The following is an 18836-nucleotide window of genomic DNA, read 5'->3' on the forward strand; positions in this document are numbered from 1 at the left end:
GATCGGCTGCCTCCTGCACGCCCCTGACTGGGGATCCAGCCCACAACCCTGGCACATGCCCTGACTGGGAATCGAACAGTGATCTCCTGGATCCTAGGTCGATGCTCGACTGCTGAGCCATGCCCGGCTGGGCGGAACTTTTATTTTTAAACAGATTCACCAGAGCGTGTTGTGCAGCCAAGTTTGGGACCGCTGGCATAGTTGAAACAATAAGAGAGACCTGGGGCTGAGTTCATTCAGTTCTACCCATTACTGACTCTGTGCCTATGGGCAAATTTTTTAACCTCTATGAAGTAACATTGTGTAACTTGCAGGGTGTTGGGAAAATTTCCTGAGAGACCAAAGAAAGAGGCTGACAACTCCAGCATTACATCAAGAGTTTATTTAGGGGCCCTAGCCAGTTTTGCTCAGTGGGTAGAGCTTCGGACTTTGGACTGAAGGGTCCCAGGATCGATTCTGGCCAAGGGCACATACCTGGGTTGCAGGCCCCTGGTCCGGGCACGTGTGGACGACAACCAATCGATGTTTCTTTCTCTCTCTTTTTCCCTTCCACTCTTAATGGAAAAAATATCCTTGGGTGAGGATTAAAAAAGAAAAGAGATCTTTTAGATATGAGGTGTGTCTTGGGCAGTGGCAAGACAGCATGGATATCCTCCATTCTGCATGGCAGGTGCTAAGGAATTATATAGAACAGGGCAGATGTATAGAGGTTCCGGGGTAATACCCATCCTAGATAAGGAGGAAATGCTTAGATGCAAAGGTCTGGTCCAGGAACCAGCATGAGTTAGCACACGATGCAGTATAGGGGAAGGGTTCCTCAGACAGCCTCTCGGGGGATTTATGGGAAACAATCTGTTCTGGCCCTGATCTAGCTGGATCTAACTTGAGAGTCCACATCATGGAACAGTCTCTCCTCCACACAGGGTGGTTGTGAGGCTTAACAATTATGTATGCATAGGGTTTAGCACATAGTACTAACTAATGTATAACTGCTATAGATGATGATGATAACAGTGATGGTTATCTATATGCATCCAAATAAGCTAAATGAGCTATCATTGACCCACACCACAGATCTCTTCCCGCCTCTTCATCCATCCTATCCTATATTCTAACTACACTATACTTCTTCATGTTCCCTCATTGCGTTTCTTCATTCCTCATTGCTCTTGAGGTATATTTTTTAAATTTTATTTTTCAATTATAGTTTACATTCAGTATTATTTTGTATTCATTTCAGAAATGTTTCTCCCGATATTTTGAATTGACATATTTTTTCTATGTCAGGAATTTCTGTGCCCTCATCTGGTGAGCTCATCTTTAACAGACTTTTCAAATGTTGCTTCAAATGTGGAGCGTTCCTGATCCACATCGCCCCTCCTCTACCTTATCACAACATTTGTCACTTATAGCCTTGAAAGCACTTATTACATTTAACTTGTCTGATTTCCCCACTCAATAAAGAGTTCCCATCCACTGTCACAACTGCCTGGTACATAGTAAGTAGGTACTTAAAAAAATGCTTATTGTTGATTTTGTGTATTTATAAAATAATAATAAATAAATGTTGGAGAATTGGCCTTTACTATAGTTTACATATAAAGGAGCTGTGGAAGTTATCTTAAGCACAACATGAGCCAGTTGTATGATATGTTTTCTAAAAAATAAAATAAAATAAAAAAAGCAAAACACTCATGTGGTTTTAGGCTACATAAAAGGAGACTAGAGAAAGGAACCAGTAGTTATTGAGGAAGCTCTTATGGTTAGGCACTGTGCTGGATGATTGCACATGTATTTTCATGATAACCCTGCCAGGTAAGTGCTGTTACTTCATTTTACATGTGAGGAGGCTGAGACTCAAGCTACTTTTAGTAACTTTCCAAGGTTACAGTTAGTAATGGCGAATCTGGGATTGAACTTGGGTCTGTCTAATTCCAAAACCCTGTTCAGACCTTAATGTTCCCAGGATCCTGTATTTTTTAATTAGAAGAGTTAACATAGAGATGCCCAACTTGTTGCAAGGTAGTGTAAAACCAGTTGAGGAAAGCAGAAGAGGGAAAAACCATTTCCTTCCCATCCACTTTCTTTGACTATATTGGTGACAAAGTGTGTGCCACTAGATGGTGCCCTTGCCTTGATGGAAAAGTAAAATGTTGGGTAAGTCCTGGTGTCTGATTTTCCCCCCTCCTTCCCAACATACTAGCTAAAAGCAAATATTGACATTTCCAGGTAAAATCTGAAAAATGGAGATATAGTAACATTAAAGAGGTAGTATGGGGTAGAGACAAGAACAGGCCATATATGAAATGGAATTCAAATCTAGACTTTGCCAATTATTAGCTTTGTGACTTCAGGCAACTCATCTATTCAGCTCTGTTTTTTCTTTATCTCTCCGGAATAGGTGTCATGCCATTTACTTATGGAATTATGAATAGCAAATTAATTGATACATTAAAAAGTATCAAACACAGTGTCTGGGACTTAAGTTCTTAATGAATGGTAGTTACTGTTGTAATTAATAATTACCATTGATAAGATGAATCTCAGAATCTGAATTATTCTACAGGACCTTAGGAATCACCGAAGTAAGGTGAATTATATAGAACACAGTTTAATGCTAAATGTATTGTAAGTTTTCAAAAACTCTTAATCCATATATGACTTAAAGTAACACTTTTTTACCGCATCCGGTGAAACTGATTACTCCATTTTCTAATTGTGTTGGTCATCAGAGTTGACTGATTGCGTGAGGGATGTGTCATCTGTTCTCTTTTAGTTTATCACAGGAGAGGTTAGCAGTGTACCATGCATAAATAGTTTCAGCACTGACTTCTTCTGTTAGTGCCTTATTTCATTGATTCTACAGTATTTTTTCATGTTAACATCTCTGGCATTGGGATATATCTTGCAATCATTGATATCTTAGAATGGATGCAATAAGGCGTTTTTATTTTTATTATTTTAATTTTTAAAAATATATCTTTATTGATTTCAGAGAGAGGAAGGGAGAGGGAGAGAGAAAGATAGAAACATCAATAATGAGAGAGTCGTCATCGATCAGCTGCCTCCTGCATGCTCCGGACTGGGGATCAAGCCTGCAACCTGGGCATGTGCCCTGACCGGGAATCGAAACACGATCTCCTGGATCCTAGGTCGATGCTCAACCGCTGAGCCACACCCACTTGGGTGGCATTTTTAGATTAATGTATAATCTTAAGACTGTCCTTCCCCCTCATCTCCTTAGATTTGCTTTTGTTAATTGTCTTCTCATTTCATTTTGAAAAATTATTAATTTCTGCCATTTTTGTTAATTCAGTAGCTTTTTTGCAAGTATCATCTCTTCTGTATGAATTTGACACTAAAAATGTCCTGCCTTGGGCAAGATGAGTCCCTGTGACTGGTACGTAGATGTCATTTGGGTTCTACTTTCTGAATGTTTATATTTCATAATTACAAATTAAAAATTAAATAAAAAAGAAAATGATGAAAAAGATTTCATCATGTTAACTAAAAGAAAGCTAGGAAACAGTATTACTGTCAGACATAAGACTTTAAGAAAACATATTAAAATTGTTATGAAAAAAGAATACGAAACCCCAGTATTGCATAGATAACATTGTTTGACAACACTGAAATAAATTAGAAATCCGTTAATAAAACAGTAGCCACTCACCACTTCACATGCATACTTCTAAATAATTCATTGGTAAAAATAGAAATCATAATGGCACATTATGCCCAGCTTGCAGGCTCAATCCCCAGTAGGCGTGCAGGATGTAGCCTATCAATGACTCTCATCATTTATGTTTCTCTCTCCCCCCTCTCCTTTCCTCTCTCTGAAATCAATTTAAAAAATGTTTAAAAGTGAAATTGCTCAGTGGTTTTATTTAGTATGTGGAAGAAATGTTGAGGCTGGCTGAGTGCATATAGGGTCTCTGTTAGGTGAAGAGGTAAGGGGCTGGGTATAACAGTGGCAGGGTTAGTTGGGCCAACCTTTAATAGTCTAAATTGCATTGTGAAGAAATGTTGACTTTATCTAATAGTTTATGGAGAACCAAGGAAAGTTTTAAACATCTAGATCTCCTATAAGAGTCTGTGCTTTAGAAATATTACTCTGGCAGTAGCAAGGACTGTGGACTAAAATGTGGCCAGACTGAAGGCAGACAGATTGCTTTATCAAGCAAGAAGTGATGAGAGCCTGAATTAGAGCAGTAGCAATTCGTAGGATGGGAAAGAGTTGGCGAATTTGAGGTCATAGTTCAGAGGTGGAATGAGGGAGAACATGTATAGAACCTAGAGGTTTCTATTCTAGTTGACTAGGTAATAGTGAACTTACGTTAAGGGACCTAGATTGGGGTGAGTTATAACAGCTCTGTTCAGATATAATTCACATACCATACAACTCACCCATTTAAAGTATACAATCAATATTTTTAGTATATTCACAGAGTTGGACTACCATCACCACAATCAATTTTAGAATGGTTTCCATCACCCTATAAAGAAACCCATATCCATTAGCCAGCGCTTCCCATTTTACGGTATCTCTTCCCATCCCCCTAGCAATAGGTGACCATTAATCTACTCTTGGTCTCCAAGAATTCGCCTGGTTTGGACATTTGATATAAATGAAATCATACATGTGGTTCCCTGTGACTAGTTTCTTTCACTTCAAAGATCATCCATGTAGAGATTCCTTTTTGCCTTGTATTATAGACATTTCTGTGCATGTTTTATCTCTTCCACTGGAATATAAGTGCCTTGGGACTGCAGAGACTATTGTTATATATTCAAGCTGTATCTAGCACATATTTTTGTATTTAGTTATGACTTAGCAAATATTTGATACATCATAAATTAGAAGATTAACTCAGTTGACCACAAAATTAGGTTAACCAGAACGAACTGCTCCCACACATGCTTACCCACTGAGGTGTGTCTGTATTTTCTGTCATGGAATAAGTAAGTAGGTACCATGCCAGTGGTTCTGGCCCTGCCATTAAATCTTTGTGTAACCTTGCTTAAGTCATTATGCTCTCTGGAGACACTTTCCTTATCTGAAAATGGGGATAAAAATCCTTACACAATCTGAAACTGAGGAATAACTAAGATAGTTCAGGTTAATGTGATTTGGATAGAGTTGGGGTTCATCTAGACAACCTCTGAGAAGGCTGAATAAATGTTTGGCTGTGTTACCTAATCCTCCTAGGATAGGAGAAGCCTTTTTCCATGGGAGTAGGTTATTTTGACCTCTTGAGTCTTTTCAACTCCATTTTCAAGGTCCCTGTTTTGTCTATAGCCATTGCTTCTTTTGTCAGCAACCTGGAGCACTTTACTGTTCTCTAACTTTTCTCTCTTGAATACTTAAGACACCTATTTCTTAAGGACACCAACCAATAAGCTCTTTATTTTGCATAGCTTCCTGTCACTTCCCTTAATCCCTGTTTTCTTAATAGGATACGTGTATAGTTAAGTACAAAAAAATTGAAACCCACACCTTCTAAAACAATTTATAAATGCAATCCCCTCCTCCTTCCTCTTTTGAGAGTTAGCTGTTCATGCTTTTATTAGAAAACATGTGCTGAGTGTATATTTGAGTGTTATGTATCAAAATAAATAAAATAGTTTTTGACTTGTAAGATCTCCTAGCAGTTTAGTGGGAGGAGGCAGACGTCTGATAAATAGATAATCACAGTATAATGTAAAAAGTGGAATAGCAGAGCCATGTACAAGTGGTTATGGGAACACACCTAGAAGAAGTGATTGGGACAGTGTTTTGAAGCAAGTGTCAGTTGATATTTCTGCACTAACAAATATAACACAGAATCAGCCTGATGAGGAGCCATCTGCGCTCTTTTAGCCTCACAATAACCTGGTGAGGAGGAGGTTTTTGACTTCTATTTTAGAGAATGATCTAAAGTTCAGAGAGGCTCAGTGGGTGGCTCTTAAACACAGGTCCTAGACTCACATTCTGTGTGTGACCCCTCTCCGTCCCACCACCACATCCATGCCCTTTAAACAAGGGTAGAAAATACCCTTGCAGAGTACCACAATGCCCTGCTACCCCAGCTCCTTTAGTTCTTCCTCCTTAAACAAAACTAGAGCCTCAGATTCCCTTTTTCTGTGTCTAGTTTGCTTTCAGTGTCGTCATTGGTGCATTGAGCGTTCCTGGGCTGTAGCAGTAGTGAAAATTGCTGATGTCATTGTTTGCCTTATTGGGATTTTGCTCTTTGTTTCACAGGGAGCTGTGATTGGTATAGACGATGAGGACGACAGCACCTTCACAATAACTGTTGATCAGAAAACCTTCCATTTCCAGGGTGAGCTGAAAGAAGAGATTCTTTCTCTTCATAGTTCCAACTCCTTTCATTTTCTTTTGGGTTGTTTGCTGAATGAGGTTTTGCAACTGATCCTGCATGAACGAGCACACAGGAACGTTCTGGATGAAGTGGTACTGCAGGCTAGGGAGGGATTTGTATCTGCAGTGGATACAGATCTATTTGAAACGACTGGATCTGACTGCAAGTGGAGATTAAAATTTTAAAGGATAAAAATCAGTGAAGGGAGAGAGTAATGGGCTGCTGCTGCTGCTGGCTTGTGTTTACAGAAGGTTGCTGATCTTCTTTATCGAAGAGTATGATTCTGCTTCTGCATGAAGAGTCTAAAGACTGATTGTGAAGGTTGCAGTGTTTGTCCGTGTAAAACTCAAAATGTAAATTAAATTGAAGCTAGTGGCAACCTTTGGTTTAAAGGTTTTGCTTTGCTTCAAGAACTGCAAGTTTGCATTCATTTCATCTGCATTTCTGTGTCTTGTCTGCCAGCCATCATTTCTCTGCTATTATCCTTTTTGTAGTTAATAACACCAATGCCATCTGCCACTGCTATGTTTCGGCATTGCATGCTATGGCTCACCGGTAGAAAGGGTAAGGTATTATATGATCATTCTCATTTCATCTTGCTTTGAAAACTCTAAATCAGCAAATAAAAGTCGACTTTAATGATCCTGTCCTAATGTACCTCTCATATATATATTATGGGTATCTATTAGCTTCATTACTAATGTTGTTGTTATTTTGCCTATCCAAAATAACCTCTTTTATGTTTAAAGCCGTCCATGAAACTTAGAAATGAGATTTGGAGATGTTTAGCACTTTCTTTGAACTACAAGTGACAATGTACTGTGATAGATGCTAGGTATATCAAAATAAATAAATATTAAATAAATTTATAGCTTAAAAATGTTTTGGTTATGAAGTCTCACAGTGATCAGATATGTTATACAGTATGTTCAGATAGCTGTTGTCCTTTTATGCTAGGGTAATAAAGCAGTTATTTTTCATCATTGTCTTGTTTAAGAAATTGACACCTAGAAATGAAAGATGCAGCTTATATGCAGTAAAGACAAACTAGTGTACTCAAAAGTGATATCTCTAATGGTTTTAGGAAAAGCATCCTTAAAAATACTTACTGTGTTTGGTCATATTCTTTATTCAGAGCTGTTTAACTAGTGGTGCTCTCCTGAAATTTTCATAAAATTGATAATATGTTTAAAATCTTATTATAAAAGCCCAATGCCTTTATTTTTAGGTTAAATTGTAATGCTGCTTATAAACTAAAGCAGATAATGCCCACACATTGAAACTCTTTTCTTGAATGAAGTTTAATACTTTAATGCATTTCTAGTCATAGCTGCTGGACGCAGGTGAAAGCTGCAGTATGGAATTCTCTCCTCTGCAGTTGCTAAGGAGACGCCTTCTCTGGACAACCAGAAGCTGTATTGCTTGCCCATTTAAAGGAGAGGAGACTCAGACCTCTAGAGCAAAGGCACCTCTACCTTCTGATTTACTTTTAAATTATTTATGTTAAACTGATCTCCCCTTTAACACTCCCAGATTTATGTGGTTTGCCTGTAAGACAAGCAATTCCTTTAATGAATTATTTAAATGACAAGGATAAATAAGAGTTATATGTATTTTTAAAATGGATTCTTATTTCTGAGACAGTCAGATTGATTATTTTGTAGTGCAGGAGTTATGAGAGTCTCAGGCACATGAAATTATCTAGCTTTTTAAAGCACTCAATAAGACTTTATATATTCTTGGCAAAAATGAGTTATTTCACATTCATAAGTCCTTGCTTATAAGTTCTTTGAAAATTTGGTAAAAAGCTCTTATTGTCTAATAGGTCTTACATTCTTGATTAGAATTGAAAGCAAGTTTGGCTGATATATATTAGCATATGTTTAAATGTGTTGAAGTTTTTATTTAATATACCAGAATTTTTTTAAAGCAAATGAAATATCAATTGATGCATCTGTAAGACAAATTCTACTTACTGTTAGAATTCAACTATTAAAGGGATAGCTAAAATTTTTCAGATACATTCACTTATTCAACATCTGTTTTAGACATTATTCTAAATTCTGGGAATACAGTCATGAACAAAACAGATGCCCACTGGGGTCATCCATTCTGGTAGAGGAGAAAGCCAATAAACAAGATAAATTAGTAAACTATAAGTAAATAAAGAGAGTAACAACTCCTCGGAAGAAAAAAATAAAACAGAAAGGGAAAAAATGAAATAGAAGCGAGGTTGCGTACATGTGTGTATGTGTTAGGGGGTGTGGGGTGGGGAGTGCTGGAATTTTAGAGTGGCCAGGAAGGGACTCACTGGGGTGGTGCCTTTCAGTGAAAGATCTGAAGGAAGTGAGGGAACAAGCTGTATGGCTTTGTTGGGGCGGTGGTGGGGAGTACATCATTCCAGGCAGAGGAACAGTAAGTGCCAAAGATTGTGCCTGCCATGTCTAAAGAACAGCAAGGAGGCCAGCTCTGGCTGAAGTGTAAATAACCATGGGGGAGGGTAGTGGGAGATGAGGTCTGAGAGACATCAGGGAGCCTGGTCATGTGAGGCCTCCTCTATGCCACTGTAAGGACATTGAATTTTGTTGAGATGAGACACTGTTAGAGAGAGTTTTGAGCAGAGGAGTGACATGATGTGATTTTTAAACAGTATCACTCTGACCACTGTGTTGAGAATAAAATGCAGGAGGCAGGGACAGAAGCAGAGAAACTAATTAGGAGGCTATTGTAATCTAGAAGAGAGATGATGGTGGCTCCCATGGTAGCCTTGGAAAAGGGAGGTAAGTGAGAAGAGGTCAAATTATGTATGTGTGTTTAATCAACTTTATTGAGGTATTTACAATAAAATGTATACATTATAAAGTTTGGTGAATATTGACAAATTTATTTATTCATATAACTGCTAGCACAATCAAGATACAGAACATTTCTATCATCCACAAGATTTCTTTATTCTTTCAGTCAATCCCCACTGCTAGCCCCTGGCCCAGGAAACCACCAATCTACTTTAACTAGAGATTAGATTTTTTCTTTTGGAGAGTTTCACATAAATGGAATACCACAGTATGTGTGATATATGTGCTCTCTTCTGTCAGGCTTTATTTTAGCTCAGCATAATGCTTTTAAGATCCACCTATGTTGTGTGTATTGGTAGTTTGTTCCTTTTTTATTGCTAAGTAATAGTTTATTGCATGTTATATTAATGTTGAAGGTTGAACTCTAGCATGTGAGAGAAAGACAGGAGTCTAGGTGAACACCAGAATTTTGACTTGAGCAACAAGAATGGAGTTGTCATTAACTGAGGTGGAAAGATTGCAAGAGGAACTAGTTTGTTGGGGGGTGGGTATTGGTAGGGGATGTGGGCATCAAGATCTTAGCCTTGGACATGCTTATAAACAAATTTTAGATGCCTGTCAAACATCTAGATGAAGTTGTCAAGTATGCAATTGAAGTGCTGAGTTCAGGAGAAAGTTCATGCTGGAGAAATAAATTTGGAAGCCTTTGGCATATAGATGGTATTTAAAGTCATGAAAATTTGACAGTAAAGGTAGAAAGAGAAGAGAAAAGGTCCAAGTAATGAGCACTGGAGTGCTCCAGTATTTGTTTAGAGGGTATAGAGATGAGGCAGAACTAGCCAAAGAGATTGAAAAGAAGCAACCAAATGTAGGAGGAAAACCAGGTGAATGTGGCACCCTAGAAGCCAAGAGGGAAAGTGTTTCTAGGAGGAAAGAGGCATGAGCAGCTGTGTCAGATGCTCCTAATAGAGCAAGTAAATTGAGGGCTGAAAAATGATCACAGGATTTAACAATTAAGAGTCCATTGATAATCTTGGGAAGAGCAGTTTGAAGGTAGGAATGTAGATAGTGCTTTCATGTTCTGCTGTAAAGACCAGGTGGGAAATACAGCAGTAGCTGGAGTGGGGAATGAGAACGAGGGAGGTTTTTGTTTTTGTTTTTGTTTTTTTAAGATAAGAGAAATAATAGCATCTTTTTATGCTACTGATAGTGATTCAATAGAGAAAATTTATGCTAGAGAGGGGAGAATCGCTGGATTAGTGTCCTTGAGAAGGCAGGAGAGGATGGGACCTAAGACATTTAGGTGGGGCATTGCCTTTGACTAGGAGCATGGACAATACATCTATAGTAATGAGAAAGAAGGTCAAGTGTCTGAAAATATATGTAGGTAGGTTGTTACCCATCCCTTTCATTTCCATTATGGTTTAAATCTCTAGCTGCCCTACGTAGCCTGTATCTTGAAACATCATTTATTTTTAATAGAGAGGGTTGGTGCCAGGAAGAAAACTTCCCTGAAATAATAGATAATTTGGCATTACAATGATTCCTAATTCTGGTAACGTAATATTTCAGAATATCTCCAATTTTAAAGAGATGCCATGAAATTCTCAAAACAAAGTCAATTTAAATTAACTTCAGTTTTGAAGAGGCAATAATTGAAATTACAGTTCTAGCATGTTAGAGGTTTAAAAAAGTTTGAAAACTACAACTTTATTCTATCCTTTTTCAAAATATTAAAAAGAACATATTTGCCAATTTATCTTTATGAACTGGCTCTTTTTTCTTTTGAACAAGGGAAAAAATGATCCCTTTTCCTATCAGTCAGCCAAAGTTGTTTGCATATATAGATTCAGAACTAGACATTGGGTAGAAAGTAGCTTTGGTATTGTACTGGTTTTGAGCTCAAATATTTATTGTGTGTGTAGTATGTGTAACTCCCTCTTCTCCGAACTGAAGTTATACAGGTAAACAAGACATGGGCCATGATGTCAAGGAGCATGTAAGGAAGTATTATAATGTAATGGAAAATGTGTTGTAGTAGTAGAAATATGTATAGGGCACTAAAATACAATGGAGAGTCAGTCACTCAGTGCTTCACAAAGGAATAGAGTTTTTGTTTCCAAGTAATTTTTTTATAATAATGAAAATTAAAAATCATACTAGCTCTTAAAATTTCAAGTTGTTCAGAAGTGTATAGTGTAAAAATGAAAAGTTCCCTGTCACCAGATGCTGCTCCCTTCTCTCTCTCATTACCTCTTCTGTCTGATAGAGTTCTGATGATTAAACAGAAGTTTGTCAGGTGGAGGGGTGTTGTAGCATGTGCAAAGGCATGGAAATATGACACTGGCAGTGTGTTTACAAACTACTAATGTTTGGTACTCTTAGAACAGTGGGGAAGAAATGAGGCTGTAGAGATAGGCTGAGGCAGATGTAACGGATATAAAATGGTTATATTTTTATCCTGAGGTTAGTGAGGAGCTAATGAAGCAGGATTTTAAGCAGAGCAAAGACAGAGTAAGTAAGACATGGGTTTTAAATAAATAGCTGTGATTGTTAATAAGGCCCTGAATGCATGAAAGCAGTGGTAATGGGCCAGGAGAAGAGGAAATAGACTTGAGATTTTTTAGGAGGTAAATCTATAGGAACTGGTGATTGCTTGGAAATTGGAGGTGAGAGAATGAGAGTAGTAAAGGTGACATTTTGTGTTGGCTTACTGTTTGGATGTTGTCAACATCTGAAATAGAAAATCCAGGAGAACAGGTGGTGAAGGACCTCTTATGTTTGAGGTGTCTGTGGGACACACAGGTATAGATGGCAATTGGATCTGAGCCTGGGCTGGAAATGGAGATTTGTGGTTATCAGGATATTGCTGGTACGTGGAACCAGAAGTTGAAAATTTGAGTGCCTAAGGGCTAGTAAGTGAGTGAAGATTAAAGCTGAATAAAGGCTCTAGCAATTTGGCGAGCTCATGCCTTTTGAAGAGGTAGCTGCTACTTAGTTCCAGACAGTTTAGGCTTTTGGTAATGCTTGTCCAAAGTTACCAGATTGTCAGGTTTTTCAAGTGAAGCCAGAAATCCAGATTTTTTTGTGTATGAGTGGGATTTTGAGTATGTTTGTGTTAAACCTCCATATTAAACTCCACAACAATAAGGTGGTTTTATTTCTGGTTTTAGAGTTAGAGAAACTGAGTTTCAGGGAAGCAAAGCACCCAGGATTAGTAGATTATTGTGCAGATATGTCTAGATCAGTAGTCCTTGAAGTGTGGTCCCAACCCAGCAGGATCAGCATCACCTGGGAACTTGTCAGAAACACACAGTCTCTGGTCTGGCCCCAGACTTGCTGATTCAGAAGCTCTGGAAATGGGTCCTCTTTAGTGTTTCTGAAGCACTCTAAAGTTTGAGAACCACTGGTCTGAATCCAGTGGTTTCACACATTATTCCAGTTTACTCTCATAATATCCTTATACATTAGATGGAATTACTCCCAATCTATATATAAGAGAAGTGAGACACAGAGAGTCAAGTGACCTGGCCTTGATCTGAGTTTGTCTCTTACTACATTCTAACCTACATAGAAGGGGTGTCTTGCCTGAAGTAAACCTGTTGTATGAAAAATTAAATTTTTTAAAGATGAAAATTAAGGATATGTATGTGATTAGTTCTTCATAAAATAATCCTTCACTTTCTAAGGACTTGACCGAAGATGACATTTAAGCAGTGTGTTCTCCAAAATGATTTCAAGTATGAAATTTGTTTGCAAATTTATTTGGATATACTTTTAAAGCAATACAAGTTGCATAAGACAAAATACAACATTTTAAACATTAAAAATGTTTAAATTAAAAGAATCTTCAGGAACTGTGTAAGTCTTAGTGAAAGTCATCTTTGGTTGGTCTCGTAGCTGACCTTTTCTACTCGGTCCATTAGAGCTCACTCATTTATTAAAATGTATTGCAAATCAGCTCAGTGGTGAAGGAAAGTATTTAATTCAGAAAAGTTATATTGATCAAGTATATTACGGCAGCATTGCCCCTACTGTATTAACATGAATCAACTCAGCATGGCACATCCACATCATTAATCATTTAGAAGAATAGACAGTATGTCATTAGACTAACCCATGGTTGCAAGCTTGTGTCTTCTGCTTTAAAAACAACCCTTTCGGTATTATCATTAGTAAAAAGATTCCATTATCTTATGTTATTAACCTTAAAAAAATTTCCCTCTGCAGTTTTTTATTTTTTATTTTTATGTGATAACTTCTCAGATAAACACAAAATAAAAAAACATTAAGACTTCGTGTAGGAAAGTATAAAACTAATTATCTAATTAGCTGTTATAATTTCAGTAGGCATTAAGTGGGGGAAATGCCACTGAATTCATATATTGGGGGCTTGTTGTATTATAGGAAGATTGGATCTCACTGGTATACCTTTCTTCCCAATTTGCTTTCTGTTCAAGATCCTCCCTGAAGATTTGAAAATATAACTTTCCCAAGTTTAATCAAGTGTGGACTGTTTGGCTTAGTGAGTAGCTAGGATTGGAGTGGATATTTAGTTTTATGTTTTTGTTAGTAATTTATGTTTTTATCCTACCACCCCCTCTCCATAATTTCTAAGTAGTAAAATTAGTACGTGCTTACTGTAGAATTTAGGAAAATATAGAGTGGTATAAAGATAATATTAATAATCATTCATAATCTTGCCACCCAAAGATAATTATTAGTAATATGCTTGTGGATTTCTTTACGATCCTTCAGTTGTTTTTGTGTATGTGTATATTTTTAATAATTGAGTTATTTTGTGTAAATAAAGTTTCCAGATTTTCATTTTAAAGTATTATGTCATGAACATTTCCCCGTAACACTAAATGTGCTAAGATTTTTAATAGTTACATAATATTCCATTTGATGAATAATTATATTTAGCCATTTATTTGTGTTTTACATTTTTTCCCCCTATTTTAAATAATACTGTGCTGAAACCCTTGTACAGAAATCATTAACTAAATCTCCATTTACCTTAGGATAGATAGATTCATAAAAAAAAAAATCTGTCAGAACAATAGACATATTTTTAATATCCCTGAAAGAGTCTTCCTCAGTTGCTTTCAAGAGAGATTGTCCATTTTTACTCTCCTCTGCTTCATACCCCTCCTTGGTGCTTAGGATTATCATTTTGAAAGAAAGCCAACCCAATGCCTCTACCCCTCAAAAATGGATTTAATGTGCTTATTTCCTGTTTGATGACTTGTTCATTTCTTTGTCTATTTTTGTTATTATTGGTGTGTTCTTTTATTTTTTTAACATATCCTTCTTTTTGAAAGGGAATAGGGAATAGTCTTAGATTCATTCACCTTACCAAGTGATTGTACTTTTCAGGAGACTAAATTACTTGAGATTATAGTCTACTTTATCATCACTCATACTTCCAACATAATACCTGATGGTTATTGAGGCGCCATAGATTTTGAGCAGTTACTCAGCATTTAATCTTGTTAAATACTGTTTTTGCGTAATGTTTTCATTTCACAATAACGTTCAGAGAAAAGGAGGCTTTCCTGATTATAGAGGCTAGTTATATTTTTACTTCAATTACAAAACAGGCAAATAACCACTTTCTTTTACAAACTGTAATTTATTCATAATAGTTGTATGTCTTAAAGGAGAAGAAAATATGACTAAAAGAACAGATTCCTAAGCAGTGGATCAGGAATGGCAAGGTATAGAAGTTTTGGAAACGTCTTAAAATTTACTTCAGTTATGTATAATGTAGGGAATGTGAATAGAATCCTGGAAATGTAAGTATTTTACTGGATGGATATTGTTTTTCCTTCTGTGCACTTTATATTGTTCCATAGAAGCCAGGTATTATTGGAAATTTGGATTTACCAGTAATCTCTTCCCTACTCATTTTCTCTGATTATTAATAGAAGTTGTTTTCTCTTAAGGCTATGTGGGATAATAATATGTTGATATTTTAGTATATGTCAGGCACTGTGGTAAATATTGTAGAGATTAATTAATTATCTCATTTAAACCCCACAACACTCTTGTAAGGTCTCAGCAGTGTTGTCATTCTCAGATTATAGATGAGAAAAGTAAACCTCAGAGAGTTTCAGTAACTCGCTCCAGGTCTGGGTGAGTAAGGACAAAGCTGCGCATGAGAGCCAACCTTCTCAGCCGTTAGCCTGTGCTGCTGAGGAGACGCTGAAAAGCAATAGCTTTCTGGGGCGCTGGAGTGGTTAGTGTTTAGGGTGTTATTTTCCACACTGTGGACAGCAACTCTTTAGTGGATTGTCAATCCTATTTGGTAGGCCAAGATCAGCAATTTTTAAAAAGTGAAATATAACAGAGAGGAATTATCAATGTGTATGGCATGTAGTAAGAGCAAACACCGTTTTGTGAAACTAATGTTCCAGTTTTATGTGTGTATGTGCACATTTATGTGTATATGTATTTGTGAACAGTGTCATGCTATAAATTATATTTATTGTGGGTCACTGCCAAACAAAATTTGGAACCTACTAGCTTGGAGAATGGAAAGAGAACTTGGAAATATAAGAGGAACCCGGCCAGGCGTGGCTCAGCGGTTGAGCGTTGACCTAGGATCTGGGCGATTGGGGTTTGATTCCCGGTCAGGGCACATGCCCGGGTTGTGGGCTCGATCCCCAGTCGTGGGCATGCAGGAGGCAGCGGATCAATGACTCTCTCATCATTGATGTTTCTCTCTCTCTCCCTTTCCTTTCCTCTCTCTGAAATCAATAAAAGATATATTTTTAAAAAAAGAAAATATAAGAGAGGGAGGTGCTAGACATAAATTGAATGTATAAACTTTATAAAAAGAAGGAGGAAGAGTTAACCTGTCTTTTTGCATTTAGGGAACATAATGTATTATTTACATGTTGTTTTAACTAATTAAATTAGACCCTTTTAGCAGGGATTTGTTTAGAAGTAGTAAAGCTTTAATGTTATTTCTAGAGAGCTGCCTGTGTAGGTGGTTTGTGAGTTGTGTATATCATTACTGTATTTTTATTTCTCACATGAACAAATAACTTATTGTGATTGAATAAATACACTTCATTGGTACTTCATATACACAAAGATATTTCCCTAATAGATCTAGTAGGGTAGAGGTTTGTTTACTGGCTCATGGGAGAATGGGAGAAGGTGGGCTTAGGTTAGTCAGGATAGTAGAATATTGAATTTTCAGCTGGAAGGGACAATTTAGTCCAAGCCTGCAATTTATTTTTTAATTATCATAAAAAACGCAAAACATTAAAATTACCAGCTGAACTGTTTTTAAATTCGGTAGTGTGCAACAATCTCTAGAACTTTTTGTCTTGTAACACTGAAACTCTATACCAGTTAAACACTAATTTCCCCTACCCCTTCTCCTCAGCCTTTGTTAATCACATTTCTACTTTCCTTTTCTATGATTTTGACTAATTTATTTAGTTAGTTTTGTTATTTTATTTTTTTTGTTAATCTTCATCTGAGGACATTTTTTCCATTGATTTCTAGAGAGAGTGGAAAGGAGAGAGGGAGGGTGGAGAGGGAGAGGGAGAGGGAGAAAGAAACATCCATGTGTCATATCGATTGGTTGCCTCCCGCACTTGCCTAGACCCAGCCTGTGATCTAACCTGCAACCCAGGTATGTGCCCTTGACCGGGAATTGAACCCGAGACCTTCCAGTTCATGGGACCTTCCAGTGCACAGGAACTTCCAGTGCACAGGATGACTCTCCAGTCAGCTGAGCCACCTGGTCAGGGCCTGCTTTGTTCTTAATCGCAAGGTATAGCCCTTTGAGGTCCCACTAAAAACATGAAGGTCCTCACATTTGGTGGGCCATGGTCTCCAACTTTTGGCTTTACAAGGCTGTTTATTTAGCTTATAAACAGCAGAAATTTATTTCTCACAGTTTTGGAGGCGAGGAAGTCCAAGATCAAGATCCCAGCAGGTTTGGTGTCTAGTGAGGATGTGTTTCCTGGTAGATGGGCATCTTCTCATTGTGTCCACTCATGGTTAGAGGGATGAGAGGCTCTCTGGGGTCTCTCTTATTTATTTATTTTTCCTTTTTATTGAGTTTATTTGGGTGACACTGGTTAACAAAATTATACAGGTTTCAGGTGCACAGTTCTATCACATATCATCTGGACACTGTATTGTGTGTTCACAACCCCAAGTCAAGTCTCCATCCATCACCATTTACCCCCCTTACATTTTTATTTTTAAATAAACTTTATTTTTAGAGCAGTTTTAAGTTCAAATTAAAATTGAATAGAAAGTACATAGGATTTTCATATACCAGCTGCCCACACATATTGACAAGGCTTTTAAGTACATTATTCAATCTACAATTCCTTTCCTGGAATTGACAATTCTGCTAGGAGAATAGTATCCCTAAATACCAGGCCTATCTTCTGGATATCTGCCTTCTCCTAGATCTTCCGCTGTTAATTCTTTACTACCTTATTGTTTTCTCATAGCTTCAACCAGTTGTTTTTAAATAATTATTCCAGCATTCTAGTTGTTTTCAGTGGAAAGGTAGCTTGCTATTATCGAACAGGTATTCCCTTTGTTATAAATTGTTGAAAGTAGATTGCATATAGAAAGGATAGAAGAGTGGACCTATTAAGGAAATGGCACAACTGATAACCTCTTATTAGCATCATGGTTTAAAATTTTTACTTTCAATGTTGTAGAGCTATATTGTAGAAATTAAGGTTTTAATTTTTATAATCTTTTATTCCAGCTCGTGATGCTGATGAGCGAGAGAAGTGGATCCATGCCTTAGAAGAAACAATTCTTCGACATACTCTTCAGCTTCAAGTAAGAGCCTTCCCATGGCTTATGGATAGTTCACTAGTTTTTTTGTTTTTGTTTCCTGTTTTCTTAAATAACTGTGATACGATCTAATGAAAACTTTTAATTTCTGAGTTGCTTATTCTTGCATTTACAGTGTTATATAGTGAAGTTGTAGTCATTTTCTCCTGCTTTCTGTAGGGTAAAATACTGATTTTTATCTAGAAACAAGACTGTTGAAAGGGAAATGCTATGCTAAAATGTACCAGATTCCTTTTTTAAATTTAGTATCTATAGTTGGTTATTGATATAACCAAATTATATAAAATGCATTGACAACAGATAAGTGCTGAGAAGTTGACCTACTTTTTTTGTTAAGGGATTTGGCAATTACCATATGTGTTGGGTAGTACTCTTTGAGAGGAAAGTGAAAGAAAAAACCCAGACTGGTTAAGAAAAAAAGCAAATCTGGCTTAGGTATGTTTGAAGTAGGCACTTAAACAATGTCATGAGGACTCAGATCCCCTGTCTTCATTTCTTGGTTACATTTCTTCTGGGTTGGCTTCATTTTTAGTTAGGTTCTCCCTTTTTTGGTGGTAAAGTGGTTGCAGCAATTTCACCCTACCCTTGTTGGAACTCTAAGCCCATAGGAGGCTCTTGTACTTTATGGATGTGACAGGATTAATAGGATTAGTGCTGATCATCTTAGCTTCAGTCATTTTCCCAGACCTGACCAATCACAGTTTCACAGTTGTATGTACCACCCCTGGAGCTGGGATGTTATCTGCTTCACCAGAACACATTGCTGATAGGGTGGAAGGTGACTCTGTCTCCCCTCCCCTCCCCCAATAAAATCAGAATAAGAAACAAAAGATGCTGG

General features: G+C 37.2%; 1 protein-coding gene across 3 annotated transcripts in view; it reads left to right on the forward strand.

The window, feature by feature from the left end:
* Window positions 1–18836, forward strand: part of OSBPL9 (oxysterol binding protein like 9) — a 102154-nt gene that overhangs the window by 17927 nt on the left and 65391 nt on the right. For all 3 annotated transcript variants that reach the window (XM_087820426.1, XM_087820427.1, XM_087820429.1), the window contains exons 3-4: window positions 6242–6320; window positions 17907–17983. In XM_087820426.1, the coding sequence (XP_087676552.1) occupies window positions 6242–6320; window positions 17907–17983 (156 nt within the window). The remainder of the gene's footprint in view (window positions 1–6241; window positions 6321–17906; window positions 17984–18836) is intronic.

Source organism: Miniopterus natalensis, chromosome 9 (assembly GCF_054644295.1).
Source record: "Miniopterus natalensis isolate mMinNat1 chromosome 9, mMinNat1.hap1, whole genome shotgun sequence".
NCBI lineage: Eukaryota > Metazoa > Chordata > Mammalia > Chiroptera > Miniopteridae > Miniopterus > Miniopterus natalensis.